The sequence below is a fragment of the Magnolia sinica genome, chromosome 10 (assembly GCF_029962835.1).
Source record: "Magnolia sinica isolate HGM2019 chromosome 10, MsV1, whole genome shotgun sequence".
Taxonomy (NCBI): Eukaryota; Viridiplantae; Streptophyta; class Magnoliopsida; order Magnoliales; family Magnoliaceae; genus Magnolia; species Magnolia sinica.
This window is the reverse complement of record NC_080582.1, coordinates 16,171,403-16,190,327: the sequence shown is the minus strand read 5'-3', so window position 1 is coordinate 16,190,327 and position 18,925 is coordinate 16,171,403. Positions and strand designations below refer to the sequence as shown.

General features: G+C 39.9%; 2 protein-coding genes across 2 annotated transcripts; both read left to right on the top strand.

The window, feature by feature from the left end:
- Positions 1-12,920: 12,920 nt before the first annotated feature.
- Positions 12,921-14,217, top strand: LOC131217386 (probable disease resistance protein At4g14610). The gene is made up of 2 exons (XM_058212301.1): positions 12,921-13,496; positions 13,666-14,217. The coding sequence occupies exons 1-2, from the start codon at positions 12,921-12,923 to the stop codon at positions 14,215-14,217; spliced, it is 1,128 nt and encodes a 375-aa protein (XP_058068284.1).
- A 126-nt stretch (positions 14,218-14,343) lies between these two features.
- On the top strand, positions 14,344-15,635 carry LOC131217385 (uncharacterized). Its single transcript, XM_058212300.1, has 2 exons — positions 14,344-15,191; positions 15,332-15,635. The coding sequence occupies exons 1-2, from the start codon at positions 14,344-14,346 to the stop codon at positions 15,633-15,635; spliced, it is 1,152 nt and encodes a 383-aa protein (XP_058068283.1).
- Positions 15,636-18,925: the final 3,290 nt, after the last annotated feature.

The following is an 18,925-nucleotide window of genomic DNA, read 5'->3' as shown; positions in this document are numbered from 1 at the left end:
GCTTGGACTGATTTTGCCGTGAAGTACACAATCCGCTTCCTTTAAAATGGTGGTGTCGTTGTTCCTGAACAAGGTATATATATATATATATATATATATATATATCTATATATATATATATATATATATATATATATATATATATATATATATATATATATATATATATATATATATAGCCTTAAAAGAGAAAAATCATAGAATTTTTGACTAAAGTGAATTTAATGTGGCTAGTGGTTGGTGTTATGTGTGCCCGCCATGATGTATGGGTTTTATCCATGCCATTCATCCATTTTTCGAGAACATTTTAAAGCATGTGCCCAAAAATGAGGCAGATCCAAATCTCTGGTGGACCACACCATAGGAAATAATGATAATTGAATGTCCAACATTAAAAACTTACTAGAGCCAACTGTAATGTTTATCTTCAATAGAACCTATTGATTAGATCACGCATACCAAGATGAATGGAAAACGTAAGTATAGCTTCATCCAAAACTTTCATGCACCTAATGGTTGGGAGGGGGTTGAATCACCATTGTTTCTTATTGTGTGGTCCACTGGAGATTTGCATATTTGTCATTTTCGGCTCATGACATAAGATGATCTGGCAAAATGGATGGATGGCACGTATAAAACATAAACATCATGGTAGAGCCCACAAATCACCGCACGCAAACTGCATCCAAATTAAAGGCTATGATGCCGCAGTCTGCCGGATGGAACACGTAGGGACCTTCCCTCACACAACATGGGGCCGCCGTGACAGTGGGTCTCACCTTGATATATGTATTGCATATCATGCTGTCCATCCATTTTGCCAGCTCATTTTAGGGCATGAGCAAAAAATTAAGCAGATCCAACTATCTCATAGGGAATAGTGCTGGTTGAACCCACCATTAAAAACTTGTACAACACACCGTAATGTCCACTATAGTGCCGTCTAACATGTTAACAAGGACACGCAGACCTAGATAAAGTATAAAAACAAATATCGGCTTGATCCAACACTTTTATAGCCATTGAGAAGTTTTTAATGGTGGACATTTAATCACCACTATTTACTGCAGTGTGGTCCACCTGCGATTTGAATGTACGTCACTTCGGGGTTCGGAGAAATAGGTGAACAATATTGATATGTGCATCAAGATGAGGCATTACGAAGCTTTCAATGGTAGAAGCTCAATCCCCACTACTTCCTTAGCTGTGATGGACTTAGCCTACAAGGTCTTGTGGCATAAAATGATATGTCAAAATAGATGGACGAGACGATAAAACATATAAAATAAGGTGGACCCTCCAGAGGCTGTGATAGGACCGACCGTCTCTAGCCACGTCCCCACCAATACCCAATCTGTGTCTAATGCAGTAGTATAGCCTTTAACTTGAATTTAACTCGAATGCTGTTGGCATACATAGCTTTGTAGGCCCACCATGATCTATGTGTTTTGTCCATGCTGACAATTCATTTTGCCTGGTCATCTTATGATATCTTATGGCATGAGTCGAAAATGATGCAATCCAAATCTCAGGTGCTTCACACCATAAGAAATATTGGTGATTCAACAATCAACGCCAACCATTAAAAACTTCTTTGGAGGCCACAAAAGTTTTAGATCAAGATGTACTTATGTTTCCCCTTCATCATGTCTGTGTGACCTATAATCAACAGGCTTAATGGAAAAAAAACAATACGATGGGCCCTAGTAAGTTTTTAATGGTGGGCATCCATTCACCATTGTTTCTTATTTTGTAGTCCACCTGAGATCTGAATCTGTCTCATTTTTGGGCTCTCTACTATGATCTCGAAAATAAATAGATGGCATGGATAAAACATATACATCATTATGGCCCCACACATCACCAACCGGTAGCCACGTCCCCATGTAATCCCTATACGAGAAAAATGCTAGGACTTTTTTTAAAGACTTTTTTATTTTTTTTTTATTTTTTTATTTTAAATAATTGATAATTACATCTAGCTTTCTTTATTTCTTAGGCAACGTTATTAATTGGTGGGTATTTTTGTTATTTTAGGATTATTGGTTTTTTTTTTTTTTTTTTAAATGATTGGTGGGTATTTTCTTAACAATAGTTAAGAAAACTTTGAAAATAACTTAAGGATTGCGTCCTACAGCACCCGACGAAATAAGAAATGGGTACGTGTTTGGAAATACTGGAGTTTCAGGCAGGCCCTACAATTTTTTTATTAATGAAAACCGGTTAAGGCGTTAAAATTTGGTATGGAATACAAACAAGGGAGGCTGATTGCATACTACTCTGCCGATTGGGCAGGGGCTATGAGTGGGGCCACCATGATGTATTAGTGTTATCCACACTATCCATTCATTTCTCCCTATCATTTAGTGTGTAGGACCAAAATCAAGGCAGATCTAAGGCTCAAGTGGACCACAACACAGGAAGCAATGATGATAATGATGTCCAACGTTCAAACTTTCTTAGGGCCCACCTTCTGCTTATTTACCATCCAACCTATTCAGAAAGTCAGGTAGACATGGATGATTAAAAAAAAAAAAAAAAAGACATTAGCTGGAACCAAAACTTCTATAGCCGTAATAAGTTTTGAACGGTAAAATTTTTAATTCCCATTTTGTGGTCACTTTTGGCTTGGGTCTATCTCAGTTTTGGGCATATTTCCTAAAGTTATATGGAAAAATAGATGAACAGTGTGGATTAAAAAAGAGAAAAATAGGCATTTATTAATTTCCTACTTACATAAAGCTAGGCAGTAGTCCAACTATTTTTAAATATTTTTGGTGAGGCTTATGCATGCTATGCTAGCTAGGCCAGACTCAGACCAAGCTTAGGCCTCAGGTCATACGTGTTGGACCAGACCAATCTTAGCCCAGCCTAAATCTGTTTCCACCCTTAATACCAGAGTGTTTGATTTTGAAAAATTCAAATAATATTCAAAACTTCGATCACATCATCACGTTCATCCCTGCATCACATTCATTACGGTAGCCACTTGAGCCACTGCTCGGTCTGAGTTGAAGGTTTTAACAATAGTCATTTTCGTAGTCATTATTTCCTTGTCACGAAGCCACCATGCCTAATTTTTTGTCTTATGTTCTAAAATAATACGACAAAACGGATGAACAGGATGCATTTCTTATAAAACGTCAAGGTAGGCCTCACCTAACTTTCGATCGCATGTACTGCCATTATCCTAAAAGGGTTTTCCAACTCTGGAATGGCTAGGGGCTCCGTGTGGATACCTGATGAATGGCTTTCATCCACACCGTTCATATATTTTTAGATATTATTCTAAGACATAGGCCCAAAGTGTAGAGAAATCCAAGCCACAAGTGGACCACGTAATGAGGATTAAAAATCTTACCATTCAAAATTTGTACCCACATCACTTATCAAAAAGTGTTCACAAGTTATCATGAGAACCGGTTACAAAGTGAGCATATATATATATATATATATATATATATATATATATATATATATATATATATATATATATATATATATATATATGGAAAAGGTTCTATGCGCTCGACCTCACGATAAGCTCCCATGAGGTCGAGCTATGTGTGCCCTACCGTGATGCGTGTCGACCATCAACACCGTGCATTTGATGGGTCCCCTCTAAATTATGGGATATCCTAAAAATCAGCCGTAAACAGAACTCAGGTGGGCCATACCATCTAAAATCATGTGAAACACCGTTAAAACATATAAAAGCACTTTGTGGGGCCACCTGAGTTTTGAATGCTGCTGAAACTTGATCTTAGCCCTCATGAAAGTGTGACACACATAATGGATAGGTTGGATTTGCAAACCACATCTCGGTGAGCCCAAAAAACTGATTATGAATGTTTTAATGGTACACGGCCCCTCCCTACTTCTATATGTGGTGTGGCCTACACAAGTCACGGATTGACTTGATTTTTGAGACCTAGGCCGATGATGGAATGGTGCATCTGACTGATGGGGTAGATGTTGGAAAAGCATCACGGTGGGGCCCACACAGCTCGACCTCATGAGACGGACTCGTGAGGTCGAGCGCACAGTACCTTTTCCCACATATATATATATATATATATATATATATATATATATATATATATATATATATATATATATATATATGCGCACCTTTGATCTAGGCACATGTGTACCTTTGTACACGTGTCATGGGCATCTAATCCAAATGGTCCATGTGATTAGATTTTTTTCACTTTTTACCTATTTTGTCGGAAAAAATACAAAATTATCGAAGATATCGCCGATATTTCACCGATAATCCAGAGAGAAACGAAAAATGGGGGTTTCAGTGTCGCTAGTCTAGCGACACCGATATTATCAACAATTCGTCGACAATGCGAACACTATATATATATATATATATATAGAGAGAGAGAGAGAGAGAGAGAGAGAGAGAGAGAGAGAGAGAGAGAGAGAGAGAGAGAGAGAGAGAGACCTTCAAGCCTAAATGCCCATCCCTTTTCTTCCATCCCCACACGTGTGTTGTTTCCCTCTTCATCAAGCAACATCGTGGTTTATGTAGAATTTTGGTCATATACTGATAAGGGAGAATCGAATGATTCTCCATAATATTTGTACATATCAAATATCATGGAGAATCATTCAATTCTCCCTTATCATATACCCTAAAATGATACAGAGAAATGGATGGACGGTGTGGAAGAAAACCCATAAATCACGGTGGCCACTAAGAGCCCCTGGCCATTCGGAGGGGGCAGTATGCAAACCGCGTAGCTTGTTTGGATATGAGGCCAAAAGATTTCAAAAAAATGCCCTTAAGCCCCATTTCATTAATGAAAGTCATGGGCCCGCCTGCTACTTCAATACTTTCCAGACGCAACCCGCCTGTCTCATGTTTTATCGGCTTAGTGACGATGCAAATTAGCTATTGACAGCTTCGGGGCTATCTGACTACTGAAGTGGCATCACCCAGTTCAATTGGCCCCACTATAATGTATGTGTTGTATCCATTCCATTCATTTGGAGAGATCATCTCGGGGCATGAGCCAAATAATGAGCCAGATCCAAAGCTCAAGTGGACCCACCACATAATACAGTAGGGATAGGCCCATCATGACATTTATTTAATATCCAACCTGTTCATAAGTTCATGCAGACATGGACGAAGGGAAAACACAAATATCAAACTTATCAAAAACTTTCTAAGCCCTAAGAAGATTTTAATGATAGGCATTCAATCCCCAACTATTTTTTGTGGTGGATTCTACTTGAGTTTTGGATCTTCATTATTCTTTGCCTCATGCACTAAAATGAACTCTTCAAATGGATGGATGGTGTGGATACAACACATTCATTAGGTAGGGCCCACAAAACTTGGTGATGTCACTTCAATGGTGAGGAAACTTATGAGCCGCATCAAGTGGCTTCAATAGCTATCTCGATAATGAAGTGACATCATCAATTTCTGTGGGCTCCACCATGATGTACATGTTGTATACCCACCATCCATCCATTTGGAGAGATCATTTTAGGGCATGAGCCAAAGAATGAGGCTGATCCAAAGCTCAAATGGACCACATCATAGAAAATAGTGGGATTGAATGCTTACCATTAAAAACTTCTTGGGAGCCACATAAGTTTTTTTGCTGGAGCTGATATTTATGTTTTCCCTTGGTCCATGTTTGTGTGAACTTATGAAAAGGTTGGAGCTCAAATAAACATCATGGTGGGCCTTAGGAAAATTTCCCTGGTGGGCATCATTGTCCCCACTATTTTCTGTGGTCGATCATGCTTTAATTTGATTTGTCAAAATGAATGGAAGGCGTGATGAAACACATACATCATGGTGGGCTCCACAGATCCCTTACTAATACCATCTTTCTCTAGCTAGGCCCCAATGGGGGGTAGTAACCGATCCACATCCTTTGGAGACGGTCTCCTACGAATTTATGTGGAAGCCTTCATGTACGCCGTAGGATGAGGAGAGCGGCTGGGATTCCTGCTTACTGCTGCATGCATGATTTGCCAAACAAACCTGGTACTTGTTTACCTTTTACGAAATATGAAGCAGATCTAATGACGACGCAGGATGAATGTGATGAGGATAACTACTTGAATTCATGGAGCTTCTCTGGACTCCTCACGAGACTTCTCGAATCCACGAGGAAATAAAGCGAAAATAGAAATAAATTCTAAGAAATTCAAAATTGATTAATTGATGAATAAAACGAGTTAACAACCCTTTAAATAGGGGCACTAAGCAATGAGAAAGAAATCAGAATCAAACTACAACTCAAACTCCTAGAATCTGCGACTTACTATAAATAGTAAACTTACTATTTATAGACGGTCGTGATGTCTACTAGTGCGCAAGGTTTTCAGCCAAAAATAGTAAGTGTCCTATTTAGCTTCACCAAACCGTTCTCCTAATTATTCTAAGCTCTTTTCACATTGGGCGCAACTCCTAAAGCCCGACGGATAAAGAGTTATAATCAAATTAAAACTTACTTTTTATAGTAAAAACGGAATTAAAACAGGGAAACGACCATCGATCAAGGGGTTTTTCACAATTCCGGGCTACGTAACCCGGGGAAGCGGATTAGGTGAGATTGTACCTCGCCCAGACAGTTCGACCCTTACCGTGGGGCCCACCTATATCTATGATGTCCAAAAAAAATTTCAGATCATTTTAGGGTATTATCCCAAAAATGAAGCAGATCCAATTATTATATGGACAATATATTAGAAAACTGTGGTGATTGAATGCCCTACCTTTAAAAACTTCTTAGGGTGCACCTTAATGTTTTTGTAGGATTTATTTGTCATCTAATCTCTTAATGAGATCACATAAGCTTGAAGGGAGGGAAAAAAACAAATATTAGCTTGATTGAAAACTTCCGTGGTCCATTCATGGCCAATTACCATTGTTTACTTTGGTATGGTCCACATGATGATTGGATTGTTTCATTTTTGAGATAATGCCCTATAACAATTAAAAACGGTTGGACAGCCTGGATACATAATACATATATCAAGGTAGGCTCCACGATAAGGGCTGCACCATCTTGATCAGCTCGAGTTCTCACCTGGTCCACTTATGTTTAAAGGGACTTCACCTCTGTTTCTATGTAGTACCCACACACGCCACAATGGGTACTTGAACCCATGATGTATATGCAAAATCCACCCCGACTATTAGATGCATAATCCCACATTAGGCTCAAGACCAAAACATTAAGCTGATATTTGAAATAGCTGGGTCACAACAAAAGAAAGAGTTAGGAGAGAAGTCCACCCTTGATTTTTATAGCGACCACCATAATGACTATAAGAAATCCACTCCAACCATTAGATTCTACAAAAACATTTAGATTTAGGGTATAAAAATCAAAAACCTATTTGATTAAGATTAATCACACTAAAGGGAAGCAATTTAAAGGCGAGCATCCCTGTGTACAATGTTTTCAATTGTACGGTCCACTGAATAATGGATGGGGTTTGCTTTTGATACCTATGCTTGAAATTAGGTCACTCAACTTATGATGAGAGTGGATTTCTTAAACACACTGAATTAGAGTTTAGAAAGCTTTTAGTTTTTCTTAATCGTAAGTCCCTTTCTCACCTTTTTGTAAAGGGTAGTATGGGCTTTTTACTATGAAGGGCCAAGGCATGCTATTGGATTATCACATAAATGAAAAAATTTCAGCTAAAAATCTCCACGACATAAATGCTCAAGTACTTCATTAATTAATTTACTATCAAGTTAGTACCTTCCATTAGCTTTCTCTCACGACCTTCATTTTAAAGAATCATTTTTCCTAAAATGACCAAAATGGCTACAATGTTTGCTTAACAAGAAATAAATAGGTAACGAGATGTAAATACTATTAATATATATTTTATAAAAATACAGAACAATTAGGAAACTCACCAACAGTTTGGTCGATATTCCAGAACCGGCCTATTTTAAGTAATGGACCGGGTTTGAAAAGAAGGGTTAATTGCATTTACCTCCCCTCTGTATCTTTAGGAAATGACCATTTTACCCTTATCCCATAAGCACTTCATTGTAGGCGCATGTGGGGACTATATGCGAAAGACTCTAGGTGCCCATCGTTACATATATAGTTGATCAAAACCGTCCTTCCATTTTGTACACTCAGTTTAGGCCATGAACTAAAAGACAATAGTAGATTTGAATTGCGAGTGGGCTTTAAGAAGGTTTCAGCGGTGGACGATCTTAGATCCGTAAAATAGATTCACCTAGTGTGATACACTTGAGCATTGGATCTTCTTCAATTTCAAAGTCATAACCTAAAATGATATGAAAAGATGGATAGACAGTGCATTTTTTACAAACCCCACGGTGGGCGTCACCTAACCTACCAACTAAGGATGTGTGGTGGAGTACGTGCGACCCTCGCATTAGTCAACACAGTTCAACCCTAATAGTGGAGCCCACCTTGATGCATCTATTACATATCCATGTGGTCTAACCTTTTGATAAGGTTACATATTACTGGATGAAGGGGAAAGAACAAATATCAGCTTGCTCCAAAATTTTTGTGGCCCACAAGAAGTTTTAATGGTCAAACACAATCGTTTTTTGTGTTTTGGTCCATTTAAGATTTAGATATGCTTAATTTTTAGGCCATATCCTAAAATGATATGCGAATACAGGTGGATGGTATGGATATACATTACATATGTCAAGATAGGCCCCACAGTCAGGGCAGCACCGTGTCCGATGAGACCAGGTCGCACCTAATCCACTACCTTCCATGGGGACCCGATTGCCTACCGACCTTGCCAATAGCGTGCTTTGTGGGGCCCACCATGATGTGTGTTTCATCTATACCGTCCATCCATTTTAGATAATTTTTTTAGGCCAGAAATAAACAATGAGGTAGATACAAATCTCTGGTTGACCACATCATGCCAAAAACGTGGTAATTGAACACTCACCATTGAAAGCAACATACCATTTATGTGCCATCAAACATATTGATTAGGTTATAAATACTAGGATTAAAGAAAAAAATATCAGCATAATCCAAAACTCATGTGGCCCCCAAGAAGTTCTTAACGGTGGACATTAGATTACCGTTATTTCCTGTAGTGTGGTTCGCCTGAGAAGCGAGGGCCCATGCATTCTACACCTCTATCCGTCTCAATTCAAGGAGGGAATTAGGTGATGCACGTGACTACATCTACACCGTCCATCTGTATTGAAATCTCAATTTAGGGCATGATCCAAAAAATGAAGCAGTTCTAAATCCCAGATGAACCATAGCACAGGAAACAGTGGTGATTGACTATTAAAAACTTCTTGTGGGCCACTTTCATGTTTATATGACATCCAACCCATCTAATACATCGTCCATCATGAGAATTACATTTTGGAAACACCACAACAACCATCGAGTGGAGAAGACTTGTGTTTCTCTAATCAACAACATATGAATATTGTTTTATAAGGTGTGGAACACTTGATATGTGGATACTACTGAGCATTGCGTTAGGCGATCCTCTTGGTGGGGCCAACCTATTGAAAGGGTTAGATTTTACATGAAATTAATATTTTCAAAGTTATCATATAGATGGATTGTAGCTAGAGGTGGGCACCAGACGACTCGATCCGGCTAACTCGACTCATCCGACTCGTTTCGATCCGACTCGACCCAAACCGAATGGGTGAGTCGGTCCGAACCGAGTACACTTTGCTCAATCCAAACTCAAACCGAGTCGAGTTCGAGTTACCTAGTAACTCGACCCAAAACTCGACCCGATTAGACCCGACTTGATAACCCTTCCCGCCACACCCTACCCTGACCCGATCCCAAAATCTCTCCCTCCCTCCCTCATCCTCCTCATCTTCCAAACCTGACCTCTCTCTCTCTCTCTCTCTCTCTCTCTCCCTCCCTCATCCTCCTCATCTTTCAAGCCCAGCAACCACCCTCCACCATCACCCTCCTCCTCCTCCTCCTCCTCCTCTCTCTCCTCTCTACTCTTGCGGTCTCTCCCTCCATCTCTCAACCTAACTCGGTGCCAACTTGACCCGACTCGATACTTTTGACCGGATTGGACTCAGTTCGGATCATTCCAGGCCAGACCAGACTCCGACTCGACTCGATGCCCACTCTAAGTTTAAAAGGAGTACATTTTAGCCTCTTTTTTAATACAGTTTTAAAACCGTAAGAAGTGTCAATGGGGCATAAAACGCCATCCTGTTAAATTGATAACTGTTTTTCATTATTTAAAAAATTTAAAAAAAAAAAAAAAAGACAAAAAGGTATTCTAAAGGTGAGAGATACTCACTTTTTTATAAAAATAAAAAGTATATATATATATCCGCAGTAGGGAAATTTCTGCTGTTAAAACGTTCCTCCGACAGTGATGTTTATACGCCATCAATACCATCTATAACGTCGTGCTGAGATGAACTGAAAACACAAATATTATCCTGATTCAAAGCTTACATGGCCACACAAATATTTCATATTTAATACTCACATTTTTTACCCACCTACGGCTCATTTTTTTTTTATGTCCTAAAATAAGCTCATAGAGTGGATTTCTTAAAAACATCACCCCAGGCCCCACCTAAGATCCCAGCGCAAGAACTTCCTGTGAAAGGCTTTCGCAGGGAATCCCCATCCTGGTACCATGAAGATGAAATCGGATTGCGTACTGAGTAACTCAATACGCTCTTATCGTACTGAGTAAACTCTGTTGTGCACACTGTGAAATCATGTGGTTTATCCATATCGTCCATAAGTTTTTTCTAAATCATTTTAGGGGTTAAGCCTAAATTGAAGTATATCAAAATCACCAGTAGACCATACCAAAGGAAACAGTGGAAGTATTGATTTCCACCATTGAATCCTTTCTAAGGCCCCCAGTGATGTTTATTTGCCAGCCAAACTGTTCACAAGATCACATAGACATGAATGAAGGGAAAACACAAATATCATCTAGATCTAAAACTTTTATGGCCCCCAAGAACTTTTCAATGGTATACTTCAATTCACATTGTTTCAAGTGGTGTGGTCCAATTAAGCTTTGAATATGATTATTTTTTAGTCTAAAGCCCTAAAATTATATGATAAAACGGATGGACGGAGTTGATATAATGCATGAATGACAGTGGGGCCATAGAGTTTACTGTGCGCGCTTAGCATACCCAGTTACTCAGTACCTAATCTGCTTCCGCTTTGGATACAAAGCATGTGTGCCCCGCTTATGACCTACTTCTTAGGTCTACGCCATTCACCTATTTTTTCATATCATTATAGTATATGAGATCCATTTTTTCATATCATTCTAAGATAGGATATGAGAAACAGTAGAAATTGGATGCCCACCTTTTAAAACTTCTTAGGGTGCTTTGGATCAAGCTGACATTCGTTTTTTTACCTTCCATGAATGATAATGGTCCCAGATCAGTGAGATTCTTTCATTGTAGACCATATTCCCTTTGGGCTTCTAGATGATCGGTACATATGTATGGATCTTATCCACACCGTCCATCCATTTTCATATCATTTTATGGTATAAACCCAAAAATGAGGCGGATCCAAGTTTCAAGTGGACTACACTATGGGGATTAAACTCTTACCGTTGAAAACTTCCTGGGGGCTACATAAATTTTGGATGGAGCTGATATTTGTGTTTTCTCTACATTTAGGTATATGTAACTTTATGAATAAGTTGGATGGCAAGTAAACATAACGGTGGGCCCTAGAAAAGTTTCAACGGTGAGAATCATTATCACCCATGCTTCCTATGGTGTGGTCCACTTGAGCCTTTGATCTGCCTCAATTTTGAGCTTACATATTAAAATGATAAAAAAAAAAAAAGGTTGGACTATCAAGTGAGTACTTTCCATTAGATTTCTCTCACGTCCTTCACAGTTGGAGATTGGCGGGGTAAGACGCAATCCGCGTCTAAGTAAACCTTACGGTTGGGCTTAGAGGGTTTCAACTGGGGTTTATTCAATCCTCATTACTTTCAGTAGTATGGTTTAAATGAGCTTTGGATGTACCTCATTTTTTGGAAGGATTGATGAACAGTGTGGATCTAACACATAAATCATGATGGGCCAGCTAAGTTCCATATGTGGTGAAGTTCGCAATCTATTTAGGACGGGGAACATGGCTTGTTTCATGAGCTCGCATCATCGGAGTCACGTGGTCCAATGAGAAGCGAGGGCCCATGCATTCTACACCTATATCCGTACTCAATTCAAGGAGCGAATTAGGTGATGCACGTGACTACATCCACCCCGTCCATCCATATTGAAAGCTCATTTTTTTATCATGATCCAAAAAATGAAGCAGTTCCAAATCCCAGTTGGACCATATATAGTACAGGAAACAGTGGTGATTGACCATTAAAAACTTCTTGTGGGCCACATAAGATTTGGATCAAGATTATATTTATGTGGTTTCTTCATCTATGTATTTGTGACCTTATCAACCGGTTGGATGGAAAATAAACATTCTCGTGGCATCCATGAAGTTTTTAATGGTGGGGATTCAATCATGACTATTTTTTATGGTATGGTCCACCTAAGATTTTCGTAAGCTTCATTTTTGGGATCATGCCCTAATTGAAGCTTTCAAAATGGTTGAACGGTGTGGATTTAAGGCACATACATTGCTATGAGCCCCACAGTTAGGGTCCCACCAACCTCCGTGGATTCAGGTCTCACCTAATCCCCTCCCATGACATATCAATGGTCTGCATTCAATATGCATGGGTGGACTAATCAAGGGTTAGATCGGCATGTACTAGGTTGGTGATGGGTGGGGCTGAAATGACTTGAGCACAAACACAGCTTGGAAGATTGATTTGGGTGCGTTGCCCGGCCCATTGCCACCCTTGCCCACGAAACTAGGAATTCGAATTTTGCAGGAGGTCGAGCTCTAGCGTAGGCAATGGCAGCTTCTAGGGACGATGATGATCGACGGCTCAAAGGAGGAGGAGAGGTTGTGAGCGCTTTGTCACAACGCATGAGTCAACGGATATGGGATTGTTTGAGAGATGACAATATTTCAGTGTTCTCAGTTTGGGGATGGCAGGGTGTGGGGAAGTCACGGATCGTGAGACAGGTGGTCGCCGCAATCGAGGAATCCAGAGAATCTAGCCATCTGTTTGATGTGATCATACGGGTAAGAGCGCCAGGGATCGAGAGTCTTGGAGAGAAGATGCCGTATATAATCAAAGGGAAAAGGAAGCATAGGCTTGACTATTTTGGGTATTACATTGCTAGTGTGTTGGATGCAAAGGGAAGAAGGAATCGATTAATGGAGGTGCAGATGGAAATCAAGGAGGCATTGGATATCCCAGAGTCCATACAATTCTCTACAGCTGCTAAGCGTATCAAGGATAAGTTAAGCGGCCAAAGGTTCCTCCTCATCTTTGAAGATGTTTGGGAAAGCTTTGACTTGAAAGATATTGGAGTTTCGGTTACCAGCAGCAGCAAAGTCGTCATCACGACTCGATCCCATGAAGTTTGTAAGGAAATGGGAGCCCAAATAAACATCACAGTGGGGGAGTGGTCTAAAGAAGACGCCTGGGATTTTTTACAGGAAGAGGCAGTGGATGTGGCCACCAACATTGGTTTCTCAACAACCAGAGAAAGTCTTGAAATGCTTCTTTTACATCTCCTTTTTGTGTCAGAACGGAAGCTCCATCGACCGAGATTCCTTGATAGAAGAGTATTGGAGGTCGGAGGGCTTTTTAGATGGATTCTTCAATGAGGAGGAGAATAAAGAAGTGGCTTTCAAGAGACAGGGGAATATATTGCTCAAAGAGTTCGCGGAGAGATGCATGGTTCTATTGTCCCTGACGTCATCAAACCCAAATTACCTCTCTCTCTTTGTTAAGGAGACTGAAAATCTAGATTTAGCTGCGTGGGACAATCATCCTAAGGAAGCAGAATTTATGAACTGGGTACAAGAGCAATTTACAATGGAGGAATCTTCAGGAGGACAATATCATGTGGATATGAATTCTCATGTGAGGAAAGTTATTGGTTCTCGAACGTTCCTAGTGAAAAACAACTTGGATGCAGAAGAAGCATGCCAATGGATCTCATTATCTCACAATCAGGTACAAACATTCCAATTAAGCTCTCCAAACTGCCCTCTTCTCTCGACGTTATTGCTTAATGATAATGATCGCTTGCAAGAAATCCCAGACAGTTTTTTCAAGAACATGACCAGACTCTGAGTCCTCGACCTTTCTTCTACAAGCATCACTTCCCTGCCATCCTCCATATCCTGCCTTTGTGAATTACGGTTGTTGAAGCTCCAAAGCTGCCACAAGCTAGAGGGTCTTCCTACGTTCTTAAAGTATATGCGGAAGCTTGAGATCCTTGATCTCCATCAAACTCCCCTGACAAAGATGGTGGAGGCTTCCTTCAATAATATGCAATGCCTCCGATGCCTCGACATCTCAGGCGCCTGCAACCTCAGCCGGCTCTCACTCAAGGGTTGCCGCTCTCTAGTGACACTTGTCATGCCCGATAAACTTTCAAAACTTGAGGCACTTGATCTTTCAGGCACGAAATTGGAAGAGCTCCCGCATGAAATTTTCAATCTGACTAGCATGCGGTGCCTGGACCTGTTGGGAATGGAGCATCTCAAGACGGTTGATTGGAGAAAGATAGTACGGCTTCCAGAAAATTTGAATTGGGATCGATGTGGCTTGAACTTGCTGCATGAGCAGCTCCAAGACAGCAGCAGTCGTCACATCTCGGTCGGTGATGCCAGTGTTTTTTCATCTTTGGACCGTAGCTCGAAACTGTGGAAATCCTGCTTTCTAGAATTCCACTTCTTGATATGTCCCTGCAAGCGAGGGCGCAAGGATAGATATGGTCATTTTAAAAGAAACCAATTTCTCTACCAGCATATTTATACTCGATTTGAGCAGTCTTTGAGTTATGAAAGAAAACTGGAGGTTTGCGGTGGTAAGAATTCCCTAGACGGTGTTAGAGGGGTTCTCTCAGTGACAGAATTCTTTCATTTGTATGGCAATGCGTTCATTAAGGCACTGTCCGATCTCAGCATGAAGATGGACAACCTTAAAGAATGCTGGATTGAGAAATGCCATCAATTAGAGTATTTGATTGTCGGCAGATTGACAGATGCAGTGATCTGTTTAGAAAATCTAAGGGTGTCCGATCTTGCCAAACTAAGAACATTGTGCGGTGGGAGTTGGGAAGTGGGAGCTTCGCATGCCTAAAGAATTTATATTTGGAATGTTGCCCGAAGCTCATCAACTTCTTCTCTTCGAGCATTCAATTACAGAATCTCAAATTACTAGAAATAAAATTTTGTTGTAGACTGGAGAAGGTCTTTGAAGAAGACAACATGGTGGGGCAAAATGCATTTCCACAGCTAGTCAATTTACGACTTTGGGAGCTACGCAAAGTGAAAAGCATTTGCAGTGGGCACTTGCCAATGCTAAAGAAGTTGAAGATTCGAGGATTCCCAATGCTAGAGAAGCTTCCTCTCCATAACACAAATGCTTCTGCAGCAGAAGTCAAGATTGAAGGTGAGTTGAAATGGTGGGAAAGCGTAAAATGGGAAGGCAGGTTCAAGCCAAGCTACATCCGTTTCAAAGAATGTTGTCTATCAAGTAAGTGATTCTTCTCTACTTAAACTGTCCCTATTTGTTGTGTCATTCTTCTCTTCTTGAACTACTATAATTCTCTTTTATTTGGGTTACTATGTGCTAGAAAGAAGAGGCCGTTCCATTGAACTGCTTCATTTTTTGGATCATGCCCTAAAATGAGCTTCCAATATGGACGGACGGTGGATGACAGTCGAACCCATAGGAGTCCCACCCACCTCAGTGGATATGGGGTCTCACCTAATCCGCTCCCCCTTTGATATGGGTTACCCATTATGTGCGGCCCACCTTGGATGTGGGTCGTCCATCATGCGTGGCCACCTTAATGTGGACTGTTCATCATGCAGGCCCAACTTCAAAATGAGCTGTCCATTATGTGGGACTTGCCTTAAACGTTGGTCATTCATCACTAGCTAGGGGCAGATCTTCGATGTGAATTGTCCTCATGGGGCCCACCTTGATATGGGTCATCCATCATGTAGGGTTTATAATCAATGTTATTATCCATTGTGTGGGCCTCGATCCATTGTCCATCATGTGGATCCCACCTTATAGTGTGGGCCTGATGCAGACTGGGTCGCAGATAGTTTCATGGCCAAGATGGACTGGAAAAGGCCCGATCAAAGTCGAAGGTGATCCAAACCGTCAGAACTTCTAACAGACGTATCTCGCAAACCGGAATGAGTTATCGGATATACCATATATGATTTTGCCCAAGACGAATTTGCGAAATACCATCAAATCGTCAGTCGAATTCCTATTTTAATTTCATTTTTTACCATTTATAAAAAGTTTTAATTTGATTATAACTCTTCATCTGTTCGGCTTTACGAGTTGCCCCCAACAATAAAAGTGCCTAGAATAATTAGGAGAACGGCATGCTGAACCCAAATAAGACACCTACTATTTTCGCCGAAAACCATGCGCACTAGTAGGAATCACGACCGCTTATAAGTAGTAAGTTTACTATTTATAGTAAGTCACGATTTGTAAGAGTTTTAGTTGTAGTTTAATTCTGAAACTTTTTCCATGGCTTAGTATCCCTATTTAAAGGAGTGTAAACTCATTTATTCAATCATCAATCAATTTATAAATTTTCAAGAATATTATTTCTATTTTCTTTCTTTTTTTCATGGTGGATTCGAGAAGTCTCTGTGAGGAGTCTAGAGAGGCTTCGTGGATTCGAAGTAGTTGTTTGAAGATGGTGATCGACCTCATCATGTTCATCCCTGCGTCAGGGCCCTACCTTTGATGTGGGTCGTCCAACATGCAGGCCCTATCTTAAATATAAACCATTAATCATCAGAGGCCGACCTTTGATGTTGACTACCCATTATGTGGAGCCCACTTTGATATGAGTCATCTATCACGTGGGCCCATCATCAATGTTAATTGTCCATCATATGAAGCCCATCTTTGATGAGGATCATCCATCATGTGGGACTCATTTTTTATATGGGTTGTCCATCATACGTGGCGACCTTTTATGTGGAGTGTCCAATTCAAGAGAATAGGTCCTTGGATCCATTACTATGTGGCCCACCATGAATTTCTTGGGGGATGCGTGAATGTTTATTTGCCACCTAACCTCTTGATTCAAAACTTTCATGGTCGAGAAGAAGCTTTTAATGATCAATCACCACTATTTCCCATGGTGTGGTCCACTAGAGAATTTAATGATCAATCACCACTATTTCCTGTGGTGTGGTCCACTAGAGATTTGGATATGCTTCATTTTTTGGATCTTGCTCTAAAGTGATGTGTAAAATTGGATGGACCCCGTGGTTGTAAGGCTCACGCATCACCATGTTGGGCTCCACAGTTAGGGATCCACCAAATCTGTGCCGGGAGAAGGGGAGTAGAAAAGTAGAAAAACTTTCAAAAAAAAAAAGAAAAAGAAAAATTAAGAAAATCTAATAGTGCTAATCAAACTAACTTCCAAAAATAAATTTTTTATTTGCTAAAAGCTTTATCTTTATATATATATATATATATATATATATATATATATATATATATATATATATATATAACAAAAAAACAAAAAAAAAAGAGTCAGGTGTAGGTGATATTCAAACAGGCCCTTCAAGTCTAGAAATATATATTGGTGACATAACGGCTACATATGAAGTTTGGTCCCGATGGGTCGGTCTAAAATGACTATTCCATGTTTAGCCCATGCACTCATTTCCAATCTTACAAAACAAGGAATTCGAATTTTGCAGAAATATATCCTGCCGAGGTAATGGTAGATGATGGACAGCTTAGAAGAAGAGGAGAGATTGTGAACGCAGGACATAAGAGGAGGCAAATACCAAGTATCTACATCTATTGGTTTTTCTATCTTTTCACTGTAAACCATTTTTGGAAGGTGTCGGAAGTGGGATAAGTTGCAGAGTGTGGATCGTCTGTGTTGAAGGCACAAAAATTTCCAGTGCTAGCTGTTGCTTTTCATTCCTTCACGATATTTCTGATGACTCAGTCACTCAGCTAACGAGATACGACTGATTTCTATCTCATTACACAACACAACTCTTGAAGTGTATGGAACTTTTTCTGGGTCCCATCATGATTTTTGTGCTAGATCTATACTGTCCATCAATATTTTCAGATAAATATAGAGCATAATCTTAAAATGAGGTACGTCCAAAGCTGAAGTAAATCACCCCACACAAAGTAGTGGAGGTGAAACAAATTACCGTTGAAACTTTCCTAAGGCCCATTGTGAGGCTTATTTTCCATCTGGCATGTTCATAAGATCACACATATCTGCATGAAGTTAAAATACAAATATCAACTTGATTAGAAGGCTCTGTAGCCTCAATAAGTTTTCAACAGTAGCATGAATTCTTACTGTCTTCAGTAGGGTGGTCCACGTTAGCTTTGAATTTTCAATGTTTTTGCATTGATATTTTAAAATGTAGTTTTCCCTTTATCCATATATGTGTTAGCTTATGAAGAAGCTAGATGGAATATAAACCTAACAATGAACCCTAGGAAGGTTTTAACGGTGGTGGTTTAATCCCCACTATTTTTTATGTTGTAGTCTACTTCAGCTTTGGATGTGCCTTGTTTTATGGCTTATTCTTTAGAATGATCTGTAAAAATTGATAATCTGTTTGGATCTATAACATAAATCATTGTGGACGTTAAAAGTCACCTTGTGTATCACGCAATCTACGGGTAGAGAGAAATCCAGGCTGTTGTTAGGTGGAATCACCGGCGATGACGTGGATCAATCAGAAGCCGTCGCACTGAATTTTATTGTCTTCAACACAGACTATCCGCGCTCTCCACATCATTT

Coding starts and splice junctions, on each gene's coding strand:
- LOC131217386 (XM_058212301.1), top strand. CDS start 12,921: ATGGCAGCTTCTAGGGACGATGATGATCGACGGCTCAAAGGAGGAGGA. Junction 13,497..13,665: donor TCACGACTCGATCCCATGAA/GTTTGTAAGGAA, acceptor TTTTTGTGTCAG/AACGGAAGCTCCATCGACCG.
- LOC131217385 (XM_058212300.1), top strand. CDS start 14,344: ATGCGGAAGCTTGAGATCCTTGATCTCCATCAAACTCCCCTGACAAAG. Junction 15,192..15,331: donor CTTGCCAAACTAAGAACATT/GTGCGGTGGGAG, acceptor ATTTTGTTGTAG/ACTGGAGAAGGTCTTTGAAG.